The sequence below is a fragment of the Phocoena phocoena genome, chromosome 2 (genome assembly GCF_963924675.1).
Source record: "Phocoena phocoena chromosome 2, mPhoPho1.1, whole genome shotgun sequence".
NCBI classification, from domain to species: Eukaryota; Metazoa; Chordata; class Mammalia; order Artiodactyla; family Phocoenidae; genus Phocoena; species Phocoena phocoena.
The window spans coordinates 158,559,911-158,583,273 of NC_089220.1; the positions used below are offsets into that span (position 1 = coordinate 158,559,911).

A 23,363-nucleotide genomic window follows, 5' to 3' on the forward strand; every position below is an offset into this window, starting at 1 on the left:
CGCATTGCTTTACTGCTGTGGCTGAACTACTGGCTCACGTTTATTGAAAAGGCAGAACATAATACATCCAAAGAGATCCAGCTTCCACAGTTCTCCAAACGCTGGCTGTAAATCACCGTTAGGCTTGTCATTCCCTTGGGTGGCAGCAAAACTGCTGTAATGAAACGTCCCTGGGAAGAATAAACCACAAGACGTGCCTTCTACTGTACCAGACCATGAAGATTACAGCTGATAAAGTGCTGGCAGAAGCTTAGCGGTAAAGAGCCCTTGAGCAAAAGTCCCCGTGCTGTACAGTCCAGGGCGCTGGCTTCTCCTCTGAGGCCATCGCCTACCATCAAGACCCAAGTGTCACAAGGCTCACGCCCCAGGCGTGCTGCCAGAGCAAGAAGGACATGGTTCTTCTAAAGGCAGGGGATGGCAATCTGACCCTAACTGCCATTTCCAATGGAGAGGACGGCATTGTCGGGCCCTCCTGAATCTGGGGTGGTAAAGGGGCAGCTTCTACCTAAAACAGCAGGGAAGGGACACTGGTTGGTTTGGAGAACCATCATCAGAAGATAACCAAGGGATGGGCACTTCTTAGTCACACAGCTGGGACGCGATCACATGTGGCTAAGTGAAGGGCTCAAGTGTTAGGTATTGTGAATATCTTTTACTTTCAATGCTCTCTCTAGAGGTTTCTTCCCAAAGAAGGTGAAGCGATCGTACAGAGGATCTAATGCAGTGAGAAGCGGGCTGATGTGCAAACACTACTCCCAGGGTCTGTCTGGACAGTCCAGGTGGGTGCAAAGCATTTGCATAAAGAAGCCAAGATCGGAATGCCCTCAACAAGCCCTTTTGGGAGCAGAGCAACGAGGCAAGGTCCCCAGACCCCAGTAGGTAAGGAGGTGTCTTTGCACAACAGAAATTCACAACATATTGGGTCAGCTCCCCTCGAATTCAGAGAAGTTGGAAGTAATCACTGAGCAAACAGTATGTCAGAATTTAGTAGGGGCTGAGATACTGTTCGAGCTCCTCCAACTTAGAAATGTGCTTTCATGAAACAGGACAGGACCATAAAGGCAATTCCCCTTTAAAGTGGCCCATGGGAAACCTCTGTAACTCTGGATAGCTGAGGTTGGAAATCAGGTATAATTCTTCTTACTTAATTACCTGCCACCTCTAGCTCCACTCCCTGACTTGTGATGAGCTCCGTAAGTCTTAACGACACCAGAAGATTCCACGACCTATCATTCCTTCAAACCAATGGTTGTCCTGCTGCTGAGAGCTGGGACCACACTCCCTTTCTTCAGAAATGGAGGCTGAACCCCTTGAGTTCTGTACCTCTAGAGATTCTAAAATGTTCTTTCCCTAATAAGTGCACTTTTTCCAAACTGCTCCTGGAAGCCAGGGACAGGCCCCAGGCAAGCATATGGCACTGCTGGCATCAGAGCACTGGGTCTGGGACAAGGGAAGGGCAGGAGGCCGGCAGCCAAGGAGATAGGAGACTTGCCCTGTAAACCAACTAGACGCTACCAAATGCACAGTAAAAATATCATCATCTACAAGAGTTCTTGAGCTATGTGCACGTCTAAACCCAGTGTCCTTTTCCACTCCCCGTGAGAGGCCTCAGCGGGTACCAGGTGAGGCCAAGGCTCCATCCCTGCTACCCCCGCAGGTAGGCGGCGCCCGCGGGCTCACGGCCCAGCGCGTTGATGTGCGGGAGCGCGCCTGCCGCGGCCACCAGCTTCTCGCTCAGCTTCTGGTTCAGCAGCTCCAGGTGGCGGCCATTCTTCCGCGCCTGCCGCAGGGACCTCTTGACCTTCTTCACCCGGTCCCGCAGCTGCTTGTTCCGCTTCTCTAGGGTGGCCACCTTCTGCTGCAGCTTCTTGACGTGGTCCTCCTCCTCAAACAGGGCCTTCTGCACCGAGGAACACATGAGCTGGGGAGGAAACACCAGGAGACGCAGGTGAGTTTCAGAAAACCTCCCCAGGTAAGCTTCCTGGTGCTGCCAGCCCGGCAACACAGACCCCCGATGTCACCAATGGCCCCAACCCGGGATAAGGACAGTCCTCATGCCCCCTTCTTGTTTTCACCCTGTGGACCCCAAATACAGGGCCCCTCTTTTTTGCTTTCTGTGTTTGGGTACCCTAGATAATTTTGTTTTCAAAAGATACTCCATGGTTTTGTCTTCTTACGTGCCTACCGATTTGCATCCTATTGAGTCCCTGTTGGAGCAGGTCACGCTTCACTTTTTGCTCTCATTCAGCAGTTTCGCCTGTTCAATTCTAATCTGACTCTAGAACATTTTACAGTAAAGCCCAAGCTTGAGGATCACCCACTTGGACTTGGAAGCGAAACTGGATCCACAGAGGGCCTTCAGCGTATTTCCAACGAAAGGGCTTTGCCTGTGCTGAGCTGCAAATACCCTCATTCTGGAAACATTTCTAGTCATCGTGGGATGGGCTGGAAGTGAGTGTCTCTTTTGAAAAACTGAGTTTTTGTTTCTTACCTAAGCCCCCTTGGTTTCTTACAGAAAAAAGAGGTATTCTAAATATGTCACTCTAGCAAGAAGGACAGAGCTCTGGTGACCCAAGAAGTAAGAGAACAAAACCCGAAACAGAAAGATGCACAGAGAATATGAATAGTCTACAGGAAAGGTAAATATCTCTTAATCTCTTATATGAAAAACTTAATAAGATAAATGCAAAATAGATCCACAATGGATTGCTTTTCTTTTAACAAAATGAAATTTCGATTTTACCCTTTGGTAAAATCAGAATCAGCATTTGGGGAAACAGGCATTCTCTTGTAGGCATTCTCATATACTGCGGGTAGAGTGTAAACTTCTATAAAGAACAATCTGTGTCAAAATGAAAATTGCATATACCCTTTGATCTAGTCATTCTGATAGAAACACTCCCATATGTGCAAATGTATATTTATATATATATAATAATATAATTGTATTTTATTTATACACACACACACACATAAAACAACTCTAAGAAGGTTGAGGAATGACATTAGCATCGTGGCCATATGAGACATCCCTCTTCCCGCCCGCAACAAAAATGGCATCACGAACAAAAGTGACTTTAAGAGAACTGTGGGATCCACCAAGGGACCCAGGAGGAGTCTTGCCCACGCATTGCATCTATGCATGCCTGTCTTCCTGATTGCTTGCCTGTCTCTAGTATTCTATTGTGTCCACAGAACCTATTTTTCCCTGTATATGCAAATTGTATGTTTATAAGTGAAAATGTTAATACATTAAATGATTGTTCATTTTAAAGCATAAGAAAAAAAGACGAACATCAGTCCTGGCTGTGGACCCTTCAGTGGTCCACGAGCTTCCTCCGGCCCCTCTCAGGCAAAGAACCTCAACAGGTATTTCTCAAAGGAGCTATACAAATGGCCAACGAGTATATGAGAAGGTGCTAGACATCACCAATCAGGAAAATACAAATCAAAACCACCGTGAGGAGCAGGCAAGCAAAGGCACCTGTTGTTCTCACTGCCCCCCACCCCTGCTCTGCTGCAGCAGGGGTCCCAATAAAGCCCTGACTGAACTTGGCCTCTGATCAATTTCTGTTGATTAAGGAGGCCAAGAACCCTAGTTGGTAACATATTTTGTGTGCCCAACGTGGGGCTTGTCCCTTCTAGGGGAGAGGATCTGGGCACCTCCGGGACCACCGAACGCAGCTTCCCCGTGGGTGACAAGCGGCCACCTGAACCTCTTGTTTCAGCATCACCTCGTTTGGTAAGTCTGCCTTTCTGGCCCCCGAGAGGCCTCGGTACCCTCATTCAGGCAACGCTTCTCCCCTCCCCTTTGTCCCTCACCATTTTCCCTTTCCCTCTCCTGAAATCTCTCTACTTCTCTCTCTCTCCTCTCCTCCTTCTGTCCTTCCAAGAGAGTGGATGTCAGGCAAGCTACAGCTCCCTCCGGCCGGCAGTGGCTCACCGTGATGGGTGACAAGCAGAGGTGGGAGAGGCTTCCATCACACCTTGCAGACCTTGGTCCAGCGGGCTCTCCCTGACTGGAGATTTATGAGAGCGATAGAGGTTCAAACCTCATATCGTGTAGTGGGCTGTAAGTCTGATCGTCGCCATATTCTCACCTTTATTTCCCTGCCACCAAGAGAAGTCCCATTGGGAACGAGCTGAAGTGGCAGATTTCTATATACTGGTGCATGCGTGGGTAAGAGTCCTACCGGTGGGTCGGGGACCCACAGACGACATACAACTGGCTGGTTTCCGGGCTTGATCACCCCGGATGGGCAGTGGACAGGGTGCTCCCTCCTTCACTGGCCCTTTCTGGAAGCATGCAGATTGGTACCTGAATAGACAGCCGCAGGGGGCGGGCTGAAAAGGCAATCTCTCTGTCTCTTTCTCATTTTCAGGCTTTTCTGTCCCTCCTCCCTTTACCTCTCCCTTGGTCCTTACCCCTACCCTCCCATCCCCTTAATCCTGAAAACTTCCTGTTTGTGTCTTTAAGTTTTGCGATTGGTATCTTTGTGATGTAGTTTTTGTCCAGCTGTTCCTGGAAGTCACTGCCGACATTGTGAGCACATACAAACACAGCCCGCATTGCCTGAGACTCCAGCCTTGGGTTACTTAGTGGGATTTCAAAGAACAAAAAGAAAAGACAGGAGCTTGCATCTCCCTCTCCTCTGCACTTGCAATGTCGCTATTCTGCCCAGGCTCTCAGGAACTACCTGATTCATCTGTAGTCCCCCAGACTGAGGGGGGAAAAAAAAGGCCATTTTAAATTCAAGCGGGAAAACTATGAGATCTCTGCTTCTACAGAAATTAACTTGTCTAGCTTAAGCTATGGGTTTAATTAATACAGACCCATCTTTAGAGTCATCAACATAAAGTACAATACTTTCATTGTATCTAGGGTTACTGGAAGTCAATAAGTGTACATTGTTCCTGTTATAAAAATCTGTCAACAGGGACAATAACCTGATATGATTAAATTTTTAAGTAAATGTAACTGGGATAAGAACTTTTTGCTAAACTACATAGGAATAATTATGTTTTGGAAACATCCATCTAAAACAGTCTCTCCCATTTTTGGTGAATTTGAAGCTAAAGTAATTAAGGTAGGAATTAATTGTATATGTAGGCCATTTCAAATAAGATAAACTATTGGAACATTAATTGCTAAACAGGTCTAAATTTACCTACTTTTGTCTTCTTGTGAGAGAGAAATTAAGCTGTTTGGTGCCACCGTGAGATGTTCGCTACCAATTTGTGGAATGCTAATGTGAAAGACAGTTCATGGTGGCTTAAGGAAAGTAGGATGCGTTAAAAAAAGAAGGTACGAGGAATGGGAATATATTTTGTTGAAAGGAAAAAGGATGACTTTGTCCTAGAGCTGGCTGTTTCTGAATGGGGAAAGAATAAGGGACTAAGTATGGCTACAGAAAGTTGCAGGTTTGCGGAAGAGGAACATTAGGAACTTTGGTCAGGATTTTCTAAGGTTGGATTAAATTTAATTAGGTAAATGGATTTTATTAAGAGTAGGTTGATGCAAGACTGGGCTTGGTTCCTCTCTCTCGTAAAAAAAGTTTTCCCGGGATCAGGTTCAAAGTCAGCCCCCACCTTTCCCCCCTTCGGGAAGTAGCGATGGCAACAGAGGGCTTATTAGAGTCAACAGCCCCTTCTCAATGGGAGACTTAGGAAACCCATAAGGCAGGTTCTCAGGGAACCCTAACAAGTTTAGGGATGAATTTATCAGGCTGGGATTGACATTCTCTCTCACCTGGCAGGACATCATGGATTATTCTGGCCCACTGTTGCACCCCAGATGAAAAGGAGCGCATACTGAGAAAGCCCAGGGAACACTCAGATGGCCTACTGGCCACCAGTCCGCATGGCCAAGTTTATCAGGTAGGTGGGATGCAATCCCAGAACATGACCCGTGCCGGGACTGTGAAGATTGTGTAGGCCAAGCTAGGATGAGACGTTAGATTACTTGTCTGTCAGAAATAATGAAAAGGTGTATGGTGAAGCCAGTAAATTACAATAAGGTCTGAGAGGTTACACAGGAAAAAGGTGAGAGCCCAGCAGGCTTCCTGAGCCGGGTGACAGAGGCATTCAGGAAGGACACCAATACAGACCCTGAGTCTGCAGGAGGGAGGACACTCTGGGCCATGCATTTTATCACCAAGCCCACTCCTGATATCTGGAGACAGTTCCAGAAGCTTGCGGCTGGGCCCCAAGCCCCGCTGTCAACCCTGAGGAGGCCTTCAAGGTCTGTAACAACCAAGAATTAACAGAGGAGGCCAATGAGGATAAGAGGCTAATAAAGAAGACGCAGCCTCTGGCCGCTCTGATCCACCCACCACCTCGAGGGGACCCTGGAGGGCCGAGAAGGCTGGACAGACCACCAAGAAGCCCCTTGGACCCAAACCAGTGTGCCTTTTGTCAGAAAGGGGGCACTGGGAGGCGGAATGTCCTGGGTGCCCTCCTGTGGGATGCCCGAGCGCCTCCCTGGCTCCAGATCCATCCTCGTGACTGCAGCGGAGCCTCGGGTCACCCTCGATGTGGCAGGTAGGAGAACTGAATTTATTGTAGACGCTGGAGCCGCCTGCCCTGCTCTGACTTGGCCGGCTGGCCCCCTCTCCAGCCATGACTGTGCTGTGATGGGAGTCGATGGACAGCCAAAGGAAAGGCGATTTACCATCCCCTCTTGCCTGTGGAATCGGGTCCATTATTATTATTCACTCCTTTTTATACATGACAGAATGCCCTGTCCCTTTCCTCGGGAGAGATAAGTTAGGAGCTAGTATATTCTTAGGTCAGGGTGAATCCAAGAAGGTAATCCGAACGGAGAATGCACCTATTAATAGTCCCAGATGACCCACCTGTTGGGCATCAAAATATGCCCCAAGACATCCCCCAAGAAATTACAGAACAGGTAGATCCTGCAGTTTGGGATACCTCGGTGCCAGGAAGGGCAAAACGTGTTCCCCCAATAAAAATAAGGTTAAGGCCTGGGGAAAAATACCCCTGGAAGACACAATATCCTTTAAAGCCTGAGGCCCTGAGGGGAATCCAACCGCTGCCCAGCGGATTCCTGAAACACGGACTCATTAGGCCCTGCCAATCCCCTTGCAGCACCCCGAACCTCCCCGTACAGAAGCCTAACGGGGAGTGTCGGTTTGTGCAAGACTTACGAGCATTAATGAGAGCTTTGCAATTAGGGAAGGATAAGAAATTAAATATTTTCACTGACTCTAAGTATGGGTTCCACGTGCTACATGCTCATGTTGCCAGATGGAAAGAAAGAGGAATGTTAACCACTAGAAGTTCCCCCATAAAACATAAAGATTTGATTCTGGTCTGTTAGAAGCAGTGTCGCTTCCTACCCAGGTAGCAGTAATGCACTGCAGGGGCCATCAGAGGGATGGATCTTTTGTGATCTTTTGCGAGCCAAGGGAACAGCAAAGCTGATCAAATTGCAAAACAGGCAGCTCAGTTGCGGGAGCCTGAACAAGTTAAGGCTCTAGTGATTGGCCCCCCCTGAACTCCCTAGCCTTCCCCAGTTCTCCCCCCCAGGAATAAGAAAATGCTGAGAAATGGAGCTCTGAGAAGGGAAGCACAGGCTGGCATCAAAAGGAGGATGTTTCTAATCCCTGAAGCCCAACAATGGAGACTCACCAAGAGCTTACATGACGCCACCCACTACGGGAGGGATGCACTATGGGACTTGAGGCAAAAGGCTTTTTCAGGAAAGGGGCTTGAAAGAACAATAAAACAAGGAACGCTTGCCACGCCGGTAATAAACCACAGGCCCATCCAATCCCCCCTTCGTTACTCAGGCCAATTCAACGCCGAGGGACATACCCGGGGGAAGCCTGGCAGTTAGATTTCACCCAAATGCCCCCACGATCAGGATATAAATATCTTATGGTGGGGCTTCCCTGGTGGCGCAGTGGTTGAGAGTCCGCCTGCCGATGCAGGGGACACGGGTTCGTGCCCCGGTCTGGGAGGATCCCGCATGCCGCGGAGCGGCTGGGCCCGTGAGCCATGGCCGCTGAGCCTGCGCGTCCGGAGCCTGTCCTCCGCAATGGGAGAGGCCACAACAGTGAGAGGCCCGCGTAACGCATAAAAAAAAAAAAAAATATATCTTATGGTGTTTGTTGATACTTTCCCCACCCGATCTGAGAACGCCCCACAAGTCTGTAAGTCCCTTTTAAAAGAAAGAATTTTTCGGTTTGGACTTCCAAAGTCCCTGCAGAGCGATAACGGGCCCTCTTTTTATAGCCAAAATCACACAGGGGCTCACAACAGCCCTAGGGCTAGACTATAAGCTACACACCTCTTGGCACCCCCAGTCTTCAGGGAAGGTAGAGAAAATGAACCATCCTTTAAAGAAAACCTTAGCAAAGCTCTGCCCAGAGACTCATGCACCCTGGACCAACCTGCCTCTTATTGCACTCCTCAGGGTCCGTGTAGCCCCCAGGAGTGGTCTGAAACTTAGTCCCCTTGAAATGACCTACGGGAGACCTTTTCTTACTACTGACATTCTACTGGATGAGGAAGTGAACCAGACCCTGAGATATATTATTCTAGGACAAGTTCAGAAAGCAATCCAGGACTATGCCTACAAGGCACTGCCAGCTCCCACTAAAAATACAGAGGAAGGAGCAGTTCCTTCACAAATAAACCCCGGGGACCCAAGTTCTTCTCAACATCTGGAAAGAGAGCTCCCCCAAAGACCAACTATTGCCAACTATTACTCTTAAAGTAATTTAAACCACCCCCACTGCTGTCAAACTGCAAGGGGTATCTGTTGGGTACATCTGTCCAGACTAAAGCTTTTACTTCCAGAAACCCCACGGGTCACAACAGAAGAACAATGCACCTGTGAGCTAGCGGAAGATCTGAGATGCCTATTCCAACGACAGGTACCATCAACAGGTAAGTAAAATGATGTAGTGAGTTGGCTCCTATTTGAAGCCTTAATGGGACTTGGGACCTCTCTCGTTTCCTTGGCTGATGTGGTTCTTGACAATCGTCTGGCCCTTGAGTACCTTCTGGCAGAGCAAGGCAGAGTTTGTGCGGTAACTAATACTTCCCGCTGCACTTGGATCAATGCAACAGGACAGGTAAAAGTTAATATTAAGGAAATAGAAGCTCAGGCAGAGTGGCTTCATCATTTTGGCAGGGGTGATATCACCTTCCTCGTCTGGTGGTCAACAGTCAAGGAAGCCCAAAGTTAACCTGGTTCCTTCCCTTTCTAGGCGCTTTAATGGCAATTGTTCTCCTCCTTTTTAGCCTTTGTTTTGTTTAACCTTTTGGTTAAGTTTGTGTCTTTTAGGCTCCAACAGTTTGAAGTAAGGCTCACGATGGCCCAAGAAATTCAGCCCATTCCAGCGGAAAGTGGCCCAGGTCCCTACAGGTCCTTGGAACAGTCAGGTCCTTCTCCTCTAGGGGAGGCTAGGGTCTTTCAGAAGAAGAGACCTTCAGCCTCTTACCCCTTAATAAATGTGTAGAGTCTCTTAGGGGGGAATGAGACAGGCTGGGACCTGGGACCCTATACTGCAGTGCTGCAATGCTTGCACCTGGACATACCTCTCCTCAAGCAACAAATTAAAAGAAACCGTATGGGACTAAAAATTACTGTGTGCATGCTCAGTTGGGGCAAATTGTAGACAAAAGATACAAAGAGACCAAAAACACCCAACTGCCATTTTGAGGAGCCTGGAGCAAAAGCAGGGCACTGCGCATGCCCCTGGCACACAACACCACCTAAGCTACCCCTTCGGCCCAACCCCTGGACACACCCCTACCTTCACCCCATGTAAGGAACAAGCTCGCCCCCTCTCGGCGTGGGCAAGCAAGGGAACCTGTTGTTTGTTCTCACTCCCTCCTGCTGCTGCAGCAGGGGCCCCAATAAAGCCTTGCCTGAAAAAAACAAACAAAACCCACAATGAGGAATCACTCACACCTGTCATCAAAAAGACAAGAAATATAGTTCCAGTTCAAGATGGTGACATAAGAGGATTCTGAGCTCACCTCCCACCACGGACACACCAAATCTATAGCTACATACCAGGCAACCGAGAAAAAAACGCACACTGAAGCAGGTAGGAGAGGCTGAGACAATCTCATCATAAACCCGGTGCGGCAACCTGCAATCAAGAGGGAACTGACGACGGAGCTTATCCCTGAGGAGCAAAGGGGTTGAACCCCACATCTGGCACCCCAACTTTTAAGACCTTCACCTAAGAGACGAGCCCCCAAAACTTCCAGGTTTGAAAGCCACCAGGGCTTGCCTCCCTGAGACCCACAGGCTATGAGTGAACTGAGAACAGTTCTTAAAGGGCTCACACAGACTCACCTGGCTACCCAGCACCAAGGCCCAGTACAGAGGCAGCTGACTGAAAAGCACCCGATTCGCTTGTCTGAAAGCTTTGGCCTGAGGGGCAGGCTTCTCACTGAACACACAACGAAAGGCCAACTGAAATACTCGACAGAGACTATGGCCTCTTTTTGAATTATGGTTTTCTCAGGGTATATGCCCAGTAGTGGGACTGCTGGAAGTCATGTACCAAAATGTTCATTGCAGCTCTATTTACAATAGCCCAGAGATGGAAACAACCTAAATGCCCATCATCGGATGAATGGATAAAGATGATGTGGCACATATATACAATGGAATATTACTCAGCCATAAAAAGAAACGAAACTGAGTTATTTGTAATGAGGTGGATAGACCTAGAGTCTGTCATACAGAGTGAAGTAAGTCAGAAAGAGAAAGACAAGTACCGTATGCTAACACATATATATGGAATTTAAGGAAAAAAATGTCACGAAGAACCTAGGGGTAAGACAGGAATAAAGACACAGACCTACTAGAGAACAGACTTGAGGATATGGGGAGGGGAAAGGGTGAGCTGTGACAAAGCGAGAGAGAGGCATGGACATATATACACTACCAAATGTAAAATAGATAGCTAGTGGGAAGCAGCCGCATAGCACAGGGAGATCAGCTTTGTGACCGCCTGGAGGGGTGGGATAGGGAGGGTGGGAGATGCAAGAGGGAAGAGATATGGGAACGTATGTATATGTATAGCTGATTCACTTTCTTATAAAGCAGAAACTAACACACCATTGTAAAGCAATTATACTCCAATAAAGATGTTAAAAAAAAGACTATGGCCTTCGGGAGCCATTGTCATGCTTTCCTTCTGCCCCACCTTAGGTTGGGGTGCCTCCAAGAAAGGGGCTTATGTACACATCTGACACCTAGCTTTTGTGTCTGTCAACCAGAGAACACATCCCTTGATACCGTGGCTCTGGTGGCCAGCGGGGCTTGTGTTCATGGGATCCTCAGGATGGTAGCAAACAAAGAAATAGTTCTTAACTGGCTATTACCACAGGGTTCAAGGCAGAGGGAGCAGACAGAAATACCCATCTCCCAGTCTTCTAAAAGAGATATTTGCAAACTGTAAAAGCTTCTACATGAGGGCTTGGCTTCCAATCAGCCTGAATCTAGGTGCTGACTGAAATCCTCCCCTGACAGGTCTCGGCACACCCTCAACTACAGCAAGCCACTAAGAATAAAGTAGGCTTCTTGGACAATCAATCACAAAGGTTTGAGAGATATCCAAGAGCTAGGGCAGAGTCGAACGATAAGGTTCATCTCCTACACAAAGCCACTCCTTCAAGACTGGGAGAGGTAGTTGTTTCATCTAACGCATATAAGCCATAGACTGTCGAGGAAAAATGAAGAAACAGAGGAATATTTCCAAAGGAAAGAATAAGATAAAACCTCAGAAAAAGACCTTAATGAAATGGAGATGAGTAATTTACCTGATAAAGAGCTCAAAAGAGTGGTGATAAAGATGCTCACAGAGCCCAGGAGAAAAATGCATGCATAAAATGAGAATTTCAACAGAGATCAAAAATATAAGAAAGTACCAAACAGAAGTGACAGAGCTGAAGAATAACTGAACTGAAAAATACAGTAGAGGTGTTCAACAGCAGACCGGATGAAACAGAAAAAAAGGATCACTGAACTCAAAGACAGGGCAGTGGAACTCATCCAATCAGAACAGCAAAAAGAAAAGAGAATGAAGAAGAGTGAAGACAGCCTAACGAGACAACATCAAGCAAAAGGGGTCCCTAAAGAGGAAGAGAGAAAGGGGCAGAAAACTTAATTGAAGACATAATGGCTGAAAACTTCCCTAACCTAGATCCAGATCCAGGAAACCCAGAGAGTATTAAATAAGATGAACCCAAAGAGACCCACACCAAGATACACTGTAATTTAAGTATCAACAGTTAAAGACAAGGAGAGAATCTTAAAAGCAACAAGAGAAAAATAACTTATGTACAAGGGGAACCTACAAGACTATCAGCAGGTTTTTCAGCAGAAACTTTGCAGGTCAGAGGGAGTGGCGTGATATACAGATATAAAGAGCTGAAAGAAAAAAAAAAAAACTGCCAACTAAGAATACTCTACCCTGGAAAACTGTCCTTCAGAACTGAAGGAGAGAGAAAGAATTTTCTAGACAAGGAAAAGCAAAAGAATTTCATCACCACTAGACCAGCCTTACAAGAAACGTTAAAGGGAGTTATTCAAGCTGAATAGAGAAGGTGCTAATTCGTAATAAGAAAACATTACAAAGTAGGCATCTCACTGGTAAAGGTAAATATATAGTAAAATTCAGAATAATCTAATGTCATAAAGGCAGTGGGTTAATCACTTGTAAAGCCAGTATGAAGGTTAAAAGATAAAAGTAGAAAAATAACTATATAATTTGTTAGTGGATACACAAGATAAAAAGATGTATTTGTGACATCAAAAGCATTGGAAAATAAGTTATTAACTTAAAATGGACTGTTACAGGTTGTTTTACATAAACCTCATGGTAACTACAAAGCAAAAACCTATATAGTAGATAAACAAAATATAAAGAGAAAGGACTCTACCACTACAGAAAATCATCAAACAAACAACAAAGAGCAAGAGAAGAGAAAGGAACAGAGGAACTACATAACAACCAGAAAGAAATTAACAAAATGGTAATAAGTACATACCTATAAGTAATTACATTAAATGTAAATGGACTATCTCCAATCAAAAGAGTGGCAGGACTTCCCTGGTGGCACAGTGATTAAGAATCTGCCTGCCAATGCAGGGGACATGGGTTCGAGCCCTGGTCCAGGAAGATCCCACATGCCGCAGAGCAACTAAGACCATGTGCTGCAATTACTGAAGCCTGCGTGCCACAACTACTGAAGCCCACACGTCTAGAGCCTGTGCTCCACAACAAGAGAAGCCACCACAATGAGAAGCCCATGCACCACAAGGAAGAGTAGCCCCCTGCTCGCTGCAGCTAGGAAAAGCCCGTGTGCAGCAACGAAGACCCAATGCAGCCAAAAATAAATAAGTAAGTAAATAAAGACAGAGTGGCTGAATGGATATAAAATATGACCCATCTATATGCTGCCTAAAAGAGATTCACTTCAGCTTTAAGGACACACAGAGACTGAGAGTAAAGGAATGGAAAACGATATTCCATGCAGATAGAAACCAAAAGCAAGCTGGGGTAGCTGTACTTATACTGTAAGACAAACTATAATAAGAAACAAAGGTCATTAATATAATGATAAAGGGATCAATTCATCAAGAGGGTATAGCATTTGTAAATAGTTATGCACTCAACATAGGAGCATCTAGATACATAAAGCAAATATTAACAGACCTAAAGGGAGAAATAGACAGCAATACAATAATAGTAGGGGACTTCAGTATCCCCCATCAATAATAAATAGATCATACAGACAGAAAAGTAAGGAAACACTGGACTTCAACTACGTGTTAGACCAGACAGACTTAACATTTACAGAACATTCAATCTAAAAGCAACAGAACACAGATTCTTCTCATACGCACAGGAAACGTTTTCCAGGATAGATGATATGTTCGGTTCCAAAACAAGTCTTAATAAATTAGAACGCTGAGATCTTATCAAGCAGCTTTTCTGACCACAATGGTATAAAAGTAGAAATCAATTATAGAATAAAACTGGAAGATTCAAAAATATGTGGACATTAAACATGCTCCTGAACAACAAATGGTCAAAAGAGAAAATCAAGAAATAAAACATACCATAACTTGCGGGATGCAATAACGTCAGTTGTAAGAGGGAAGTTCATAGTGATAAATGCCTACATGATAAAACAACAAAGATCTCAAGTAAACAACCTAACTTTACACCTCAAGGACCTAGAAAAAGAAAAAATAAAGCCCAAATTTAGTAGAAGGACTAAAAGCTGATTTTCTGAAAAAATAGTAATCTTCAGCTAGATTCAGCGAAGAAAAGAGCCAGAAATAAAATCAGAAATGAAAGGAGGTATTACACCTATTACAGCAGATCATTAGAGACTATGAACAATTATACACCACCAAACTGGACAATTTGAAGAAATGGATAAATTCCTAGAAACATACAACCTACCCGCACTAAATCATAAAATAAATAGGAAATCTGAACAGACCAAGTACTAGTAAAGAGATTGAATCAGTAATCAAAAACTTCCCAAGAAACAGAAGTTCAGGACCATATGGCTTCAGTGGTCTTTCTTTCTTCATTTAAAGAAAAATTAATAGCAATCCTTATCAAACTCTTCCAAAAAATAGAAGAGAGAACACTTCCAAACTCATTTTACAAGGCCAGTATTACCTTAATACCAAAACCAGACAAGGACACCACAGAAATCACAAGCCAGTATCCCTGATGAATACAGATGCAAAGATCCTCAACAAAACATTAACTAACTCTTTTCAACAATATATTAATAGAACCATATACCATAATCAAGTCACATTTATTCCAGGGGTGCAAAGATGGTTCAATATCTGCAAATCCGTTAATGTGCTACACATTAATAAAATGAAGGATAAAAATACTATCGATAAATGCAGAAAAAGCATTTGACAAAATTCAACATCCATTTATGATAGAAACTTTGGTGGGGGATTAGGCCTCGAGGGCAGAGCTCTCATGAATGGGATTAACGTCCTTATAAAGGAGGCCTGAGAGCTCCCTTGCCCCCTCTGGCACGTGAAGATACAAGAAGAAGTCTGTGACCTGCAAGAGGGCCCTCACCTGTCCACGCTGGCTCCCTGACCTTGGACTTTCACCCTCTAGAACCTTGAGAAAAAAATTTCTGTTGTTTATAAGTCCCCCAGTAGGTGGAATTTTGTTATGGCAGCCCAAACAGACTAAGACCCCCTGGTACATAGTAAATGTCCACTAAATGTTGGTCATTATTATGGTATAGAGTTCAATCTCTTAAAACCCTTAAGACCTTTGTGACTGGACCCAGCCTGCATCTCCAGTCTTACTTATCATCCTTCCGTTCACACACTTTATGCCCAAAGCAACCTGGCTCTAGTTGTTCCCCAGTATGTCTTGTTCTTTCCCATCTCGGCCTCTGCGTGCTCTTCCTTCCTCCGGGAGGGCTGGTCGACCCCAGCTCTGTCTGGCAGTCCTAGAGCCATTTTGCAGGTCCACCCCCACGACACTTTCCATAGGTGTCTCTCCAATTACACATAACGTTTCCTACTCCCCCATCTCCATAGCACGCAGAGCCATTCATACAGCACACACCAAGCACCACACAGCTCCGGGGGTACGTGCACTACCCTCGTCACGTGGCGAACTGCCGAAGGCCTATTTCACCATGGTCTTTGTAGCCTTGTTGCCCTGGCCATTTTAGGCATACACCAAAACATCGGAATCAAGTTATGTGTTCCAAAAATATCTGTCATTTAACAAAGAGCTTTTGCCACTGTTAAGGGGGTTGCAGGGAGGGAACATGTGCCACACTGCGCTCTTCTGGCCAAAATGAGCCCCTCGAAGAGAAGGTGCCACAGGAGACTCTAGAGAACTCATTATTTATACAGTATATGACCAGATATCATCTGTATAACTTTCTGAGAGTTTAATATGGCCACGTACTAGGCTCAGCACTTTATATCCACTCTCACTAAGTCACGATCATTCTCTAAGTTATGACAGATCCTTGAACCAAGAACAAGATAAAAGAATCCAAGCAAAGTCCATTAAAAGAAGAGGACTGGGTTTTGCGGGGGGACTGGCATGTACACACTGCTGTATTTAAAATGCATAACCAATAAGGACCTACCGTATAGCACAGGGAGCTCTGCTCGATATTATGTAACAACCTAAATGGGAAAAGAATTTGAAAAAGGATACATGTATATGTATAACTGAATCACTTTGCTGTACACCTGAAACTAACACAACATTGTTAATCAACTATACTCCAATATGAAATGGAAAGTTAAAAAAGAGGACTGGGTTTTAATATGGCTGGCTGTTCATTTTGAAAGGACAGAGTCCAATAGTGGGTTGGAACATAACATCAAAGAGAAGGCTGAGTTACATTTTATGACGTTCTTCACACGCTGCATTTTAAAATAATAAATGAGAGCAAACATGGTGGGATGCAACAAGCTCTGTGCTCTTGGTGGAACGTTAGTGCACATCTAAGACATCAACACTCTTCGTAGGCATCCCTCAGACCCAGGGCCCAGCTGTTCCCTACTCTAGGGAGCTAGAGCAAGAGGAAGACCACCTTGACAATGGCCTGAAGAAACCAAGATGAAGCGAAGGGACAGCCAGAAAGTGTGTCTGTGGGGGTTGGGGGTGGGGGGGTAGTTATTAAAATGGGATGAATGGGATGACTGGAGTTCCTTGGTGAATATGTCACTCTCAATCCCTTAGCCTCTCTTTGACATGGGTAGGGTTTGGGCTAGAGCAGAAAGACATAGAAGGACTCTTGTCCAATGTCAATAGCAAAGCTGTGACCCAGGACCCCTTACCAAGTAGAAGGTCTTTATCTTTGTGGAAAGTGGGCTCTGCCTGCAAATAGGAAGGGCTTCGGCCCTAGGAATAAGAGGCTAACCCCATAAAATGATGAAGCCATTGTCACAAGCGTCTCAAGCAGGCCTCCTGAATCCTGGCCTTCACCTCTTGAGAAGCATGAATTTCTGCACAACACCTGTGCTTTCAAATACATGTTTCTTTAAGAAACTATCCTTTCTCTGAAATGCTATCCAAATGCAATCAATCTCTTTAGAAACTGCTTTTAAAATATACATATAAAAGGTCAACACACTTGCTCATTTAATTTTGTGTGCTTTATAAGAGGCTGAGAAGAGGAGGGGGAGAGGCCAGACCAAGAGGAAACACGTATTGCCATGTGCTCTTTGAAGAGGAACCAAAGAGAAGCAAATGATCATTTGGGGCAACCGCCAAGCAACTGATTGCTAATGGGCAGCCCCGTCCTCAGGACCACATCACACCAGCTCTGACTGGCTACAGAGGAGAAAGCCCTTGCCTGTCAGATGTCTACGCCCCCAGCATCCACCTGTGGCTGAGTCGCTTTTCTCTAGAAAGCTCCAGTGCTTCAGGGTGGATGAGAAGGCTGTCGTAGGGGAGCCTGCCCTTTTATTCTCAGACAAAAGGTAGGCTGGGATACCCATTCTTTACCTTCTTTTTAAAGTAACGTCTTTTTAAACTATAAAAAGCAACATATTTTATTGTACAAAACCTTTTTCAAATTGAGACCAAAAAAAGATCATCTGTAATTCTGTTGCACTGAGATAGCCACTGCTGACATTTTAATACATCTCTTCCTAGGACTGTTTCTATTGGTATACATAAATATTTAAACGAAGTTGGACTCATGCCATTATTAGACTTTCTGATGTGATTTTTTCCCTTTGCTATTTTATCATGATTATTTTCTGGACACTTGTACACTTCCATGGAGCATTTCAATGGAAGCTGGGGGAGGGGGAGTCAGGTGGTTCTGCCCAGCTGCCGTGAACTGAAAAACTCATCACTAGTTGTTAATCTTCCTCCATCCTTATAACCACAGGCCAACAGGGAAGGATGCCAAGATGGGCGTTTTTGCATCTGTGGGGCTGAATGATCTCAGGGTGGCCTTTCGGGTGGTCACCAGCCTCCAATGACAGGACAAACCCATGAGAGTTTCTCACCTGTGCTCTACCTAAAACCTTCCCACGTGTTCTCTGCTGTCCCCAGGAATCTCAGGTGCTGTGGGAAAGTTTTGCAATCAAGATCTTGAAGGGTTAAGGAGTTGAAGCCATGTTACCATATAGAATCCATATACAATACAGAATCACCTCTAAATGATTAAAGAAATCATTTCTAAATGGTTTCCACCTCCATATGTTCGTTCATTCCAGCAAGAAGCACTTATTATACCGTGCCTGGTACTGTACGGTGCGGAAAGTTCTCCCTGAGTTACTCCGCAATGTGCCACTAAACTCTGTATCTACATAACAAAAAGACAGTGCATTAAAAATTACTACTTCATGGCAGCAGACATACCAAAGGCTCCCTGAGAGGATTCTTGCCTTCACAGCTGCTTTCAATTTAAATAACCCTATACAGACAAAACAAAATGTACTTTCTGAAACGTTAAAAATGAGGCAAGTCCCAAAGTGGTAACACTGACCAACAGCTTGCCTTTTTAACACTTTGCTCCTGTTCTTGAGATTCAAAACAGAGAAGGGAAAAAAAAAAAGGAGAGAATTAAAATCTAGAACAGAGGCTAGCAAACTGTGGGCTTGTGGACCCGATCCGGCCCACCACCTGTTTTTGCTAATAAAGTTTTATTGGAACACTGACACGTTCCTTTGTTTACATATGGTCTGTGGCTCCTTTCCCACTACAATGGCAGAGTAGTTGCAACAGAGACTGTGTGGTCCAAAAAGTCTAAAATGTTTAGTACCTGGCCCCTTGTAGGAGAAAATTCTGGAACCCTCATCTTGAGAGAAGCTCAAGGCAAACGGAGATGCAAAGGCAACAGCTGACAACTGGATGAGTTTGGAGGGAAAACAGCCAATAAAGAATGGAAGAGGGCAAAGGATGGGGAAAGCATCGCGTCCCAGAGTTTGCCAAGACCCTCACTACCCACCCTTCACCCTTTTCACACCACTTTTGAGCACTGATGTGCAATCACTGCTTCAGGCTGCCAGGTCGCAGCTCAAGTTCTCAGTGATTCTTGTCAAGGAGCCTTTGACTCTCAACAGACTGCTGCCAATTCCAAACCTCCAGATGCAAGTTCACAAAAGAGCTCTTTTCAAAATGGTTATCCCACTGTTTCTAAAGTGCTTCCCCGGCGACACTGGAAATATATGCTTTCTGGAACCTACCCATGTGCACTGCCCAGGAGCAGCCACTCTCAGGGTGAGAGGCACTCTGAAGTGGGTCGCTGGTCACACAATCTTTCAGTTCTGAAAAGCTTACACTGCATGGTGCCTTCTGACCCAGTCAAGGCCAGAGGCCAAGACTCCTTCATTCTCCGTGTGATGCAGGAACTCCTGGAGGGTTGATGGTGAGCCCAGAGGCCTCAACCCAAGTTCTTGCCAGTTCTCTCTCACCCTGTCTCTTCGTTCCACCATTGTTTTAAACCTCTTAGGAGGCGAGAAGCAGAGTCAAGTCAAAGCAGAATGGTTTCCTAAATGATTCGACAGCAACAGTTTGGATGACACCCAGCACTACCGAGAAAACTCCCAAGCCACAGAAGTGACAACAGCGTACTCTGCGGACTCTCTGGAGAAACAACCTGAGGTTCCTATGACTGTATTTGACTTGGCATCTGGTCCTTCCTGTGCTCCACCCAAAGTCAAAAGAGTTGTCTCCCTGTGCCAGGAACCCAGCAGAAGCGAGAGCAGATGCCCCAGACAGGCTGTGGCTGAAGGCGAGGGGCATGGAGAATGGGCAAGTGGAGGTGGAAGCAGGCAGGCAGGGGGTCAGGGGACAGAGCTGGGGCAGCAGCACCCTTCCCACTGGGCAGTACTGGCTCAAGGGCTCCCCCAACCCTCCCTTCCTGCTCCCTTCCCCCGACTCTCCCCAGACAAGCCAAGGCTGTCTGGCCTCCTGGGTAGGAGCCTGGGCTTCAGAACCAGGCAAAACTGGGATTGCATCCTGGCTGCTCCTTCACGTATGGCAGGTCCTCCTCACCTGCATCAATGAAGCTGCCTTAGTTCACTCTCCTCATTTTTTTTTTTTTTTTTTGCAGTACGCGGGCCTCTCACCGCTGTGGCCTCTCCCGTTGCGGAGCACAGGTTCCGGACGCGCGGGCTCAGCGGCCATGGCTCACGGGCCCAGCTGCTCCGTGGCATGTGGGATCTTCCCGGACCGGGGTATGAACCCGCATCCCCTGCATCGGCAGGTGGACGCTCAACCACTGCGCCACCAGGGAAGCCCTCACTCTCCTCATTTACACAACGGGGGTAATAATGCCTCCACTATCCACTTGCTTTGAAGATTAAAATCAGAGAACAGATGTAAAAGCATCTGACATAGCACCTGACATACAGGAAACATACAATAAATGAATCTTTATGACGGTTCCTCACCTGAACTTGAGCTTTCCTGATTGAACTACTCCTTCATAACCACACTGGGCTCCCTCAAATATCTATGCCTTTGCATGTGTAGTTCCTTCTGCTTAGAAAATCTCCACCAACTACCCCCCACATCCTTATCCAACTGACAAAATTCTACTTATTCTCCAAGCCTGGGTTCAAGGGTCACCTCCCCTGTGAAGCCTTCCCTGATTCCCCCAGAAAGAGCCATGTAATCTTTCCCCAATTCTACTGTCAAGTTTATCACACTGTGAGTCTGACTCTCTCCTGGACAAGGCCCCTCAAATGCAAGGGTTCCATCTTTTCATCTTTGTATCCAGTACCTGGCATGGAATAAAGCACTTAACGAAGGAAGGGATGCAGGTTGAAATAAAAACAAGTTCAGTGACTTAAAAATGAGCAACAGGGCTTCCCTGGTGGCGCAGCGGTTGAGAGTCCGCCTGCCGATGCAGGGGACATGGGTTCATGCCCCGGTCCAGGAGGATCCCACATGCCGCGGAGTGGCTGGGCCCATGAGCCGTGGCCGCTGAGCCTGCGCGTCTGGAGCCTGTGCCCCGCAATGGGAGAGGCCACAGCAGTGAGAGGCCCGTGTACCGCAAAAAAAAAAAAAAAAAAAAGCAACAAACGGAGAAGCAGGAGCCACCTTTGGAAAGTAGGTGCTGGCTCCATTGTGATCCTTGTGAAGTCCTATCCCAAGTCTGTTCTGATTCCCTGTTCTGGTAAGATCAGGAACTGGCTTTAATGATCCCTGAAGTTAATGCATTTTCTTTTCTGATTCTCTCCCAGGCCCAGCTGACTAGGTTATTTTGTGTATCCTACACCAAATCCATAACAGCTGCAGGACATAATGGAGGTGAAAAAAGACTGAATTTTCACGGGGAGATGCTGGGTTACAGGAAGCCCAGGTAAATTCAGGACACAGATCACGTTTCAGAAAGACTCCAGAGATGGCGGAAGAAGAGGACAGGGTCTTCAAAGGCCAGGGCTTAACTCCTGAATCGACCAAGATTAAAATCAGGAGAGACTGCGCCGCCTTGGGTCCATTCTGCGCCGTCACAGAAAGGGAAGTTTACCGATTAAGTTCAGTTACAGAGAGATAAAGGTAAATCTTCAGATGAATGCACTAGAAAGCACTGCCAAGGTGAGGTCTACATAACGATCATCTCATCATGCTCGCATGGGGACAAAAGGGGTTTTTTTGGTCAAATAAAGTTCAAAAATTCTGCATATTATGTCTCCCTCTTTGATACGATACACATTAACCTATCAACCATACACGTTGGTCCTGCATTAAACCAACCCCCATGTTTTACACCCATTCTCATTTGACTATGGCAGAGCTCTCCAACAGGCAACAAGAACTGATTTCACGTGTTGGGGGGATGTCCATCTTCTTAGGGCTGGAGGCAGCCAGTCCACTCAGCTATAAGCAGCCTGCTACACTGTCCTCAGGGCTTTTTTTATCAATGTCCATTACAAAAATCCTTTACCGTTATGGTTGGAAAAGACTTCCTGGGTCTAGGAGCTCAGTAACTTTTAAAATAAATTTTGAAGATAATTAATGATATTTTAATTACCACTCATACATAAATGAATAAATGTCCCCATTGCATCCCACTACACACACTCTCTATATATATACATCGAGATATAGACATATATCTTTATAAAGAAAGAATATTAATCACGCAATTGTATGCATGTGGACCTTGCTGATGGGAACTGAACTTGTTCCATTCTGTGACACTTCGATCTAGGTTCTAAGCTTCTCGCGGGGGAAATCTGTATCTCCCCAGGGAGTTTTGCAAACATCATTTTCCACTGTCCATGATGGGAGGATGACTGGGAGGCACTAGGTCATGGAAGACTGATTCCAACCCCCAAGGCTTTTCTAGACCTACCAAAGGAGGTAAAACTGAAACCACAGATCCTCGCGTGAGAAGGCTGCTAGCGGCTCTTATTCAGTTCCGAGCACTTTCCATGGTGCAAGGGAGAAAAGACTCCCGGGTAAGGTGGAAAGGAGGGTGTGATTTTTTTAGGTTCCCAGAAATTCATTCCAGACAATGGGCATCACAGTAGAAGGACGGGCACCTCCATCGAGTCCCAATCCTGCCACTGATGAGTTGGTGACTTTGGCAAGTCATGATCCTCCCTGAACCTCAGTTATAGCCTCAAAGACATCTTCCGATGCCTCTGAATGTTTGGTCCAAGCCTCCTTGGGCATTTAGTCCCCAGTTGTCCAGTTCTGGCCAGGGCTGAACTCCCAGCTGTCCAGTTCTGGCCAGGGCTGAACTCTGGCCAGGTTCTCTCCCATGAAAACAGTAGGAGGAAAACAGACCCACAGTAGACTTGCCAATGCAGGAGTTCCCTTGGGAGGCATGGGTGCTATTCATGGTCACTGGGATCTCAGGATTTTATTTAAAGATCTGACCACTGGCCTTCTGATGTGCGTGCTCAGCTTTCATGGCATCTCGGGCTATGGGAGAGGAAGAATGAAAGGGCCTGATGGTGTGGGCACCTCCGAACCCAGCAGTCGACAGATGTGCGACTACTGGCGATGGGGGCCAAGTTCATTCCTGCCCCAGCCCTGGGTGTGCAGACCACTGCTGAGTGGGGCTCACAGAGCCACCGACTGGCTCCTTAAGCTCCAGGCCTCGGGTCACTGCTGCTGCCCAAGGGAACAGCAGGCCAAGGGGAAGCTTCCCCCTCGCCCTGTGGACCTCTGAACTCAGTCCAAGGTGACCTAAAGGCAGCCCCTCTGATCTCAAGGCATCCGGGTAAGGTTGCTGAGAGTAGGAAGGCTGAACCATGGATCACGGGGGTCCCACCAAGGAGGGGAAGCCTAGAGAAGAAACTGGCCCAGAGGCAAGCCAGCCTGCTCTGCCCCTGCTCTCTCTCCAAAGGCATCACTGGCCTGACCCAT

At 46.3% G+C, this 23,363-nt stretch overlaps 1 protein-coding gene across 1 annotated transcript in view; it reads right to left on the bottom strand.

Annotated features, from left to right (window-relative positions):
* Window positions 1-1,645: 1,645 nt before the first annotated feature.
* The window catches only part of CCDC3 (coiled-coil domain containing 3), a 98,905-nt gene continuing 77,187 nt past the window's right edge, over window positions 1,646-23,363 (bottom strand). Inside the window, exon 3 of the mRNA XM_065872627.1 lies at window positions 1,646-1,921. Within this exon, the coding sequence (XP_065728699.1) occupies window positions 1,646-1,921 (276 nt within the window). The remainder of the gene's footprint in view (window positions 1,922-23,363) is intronic.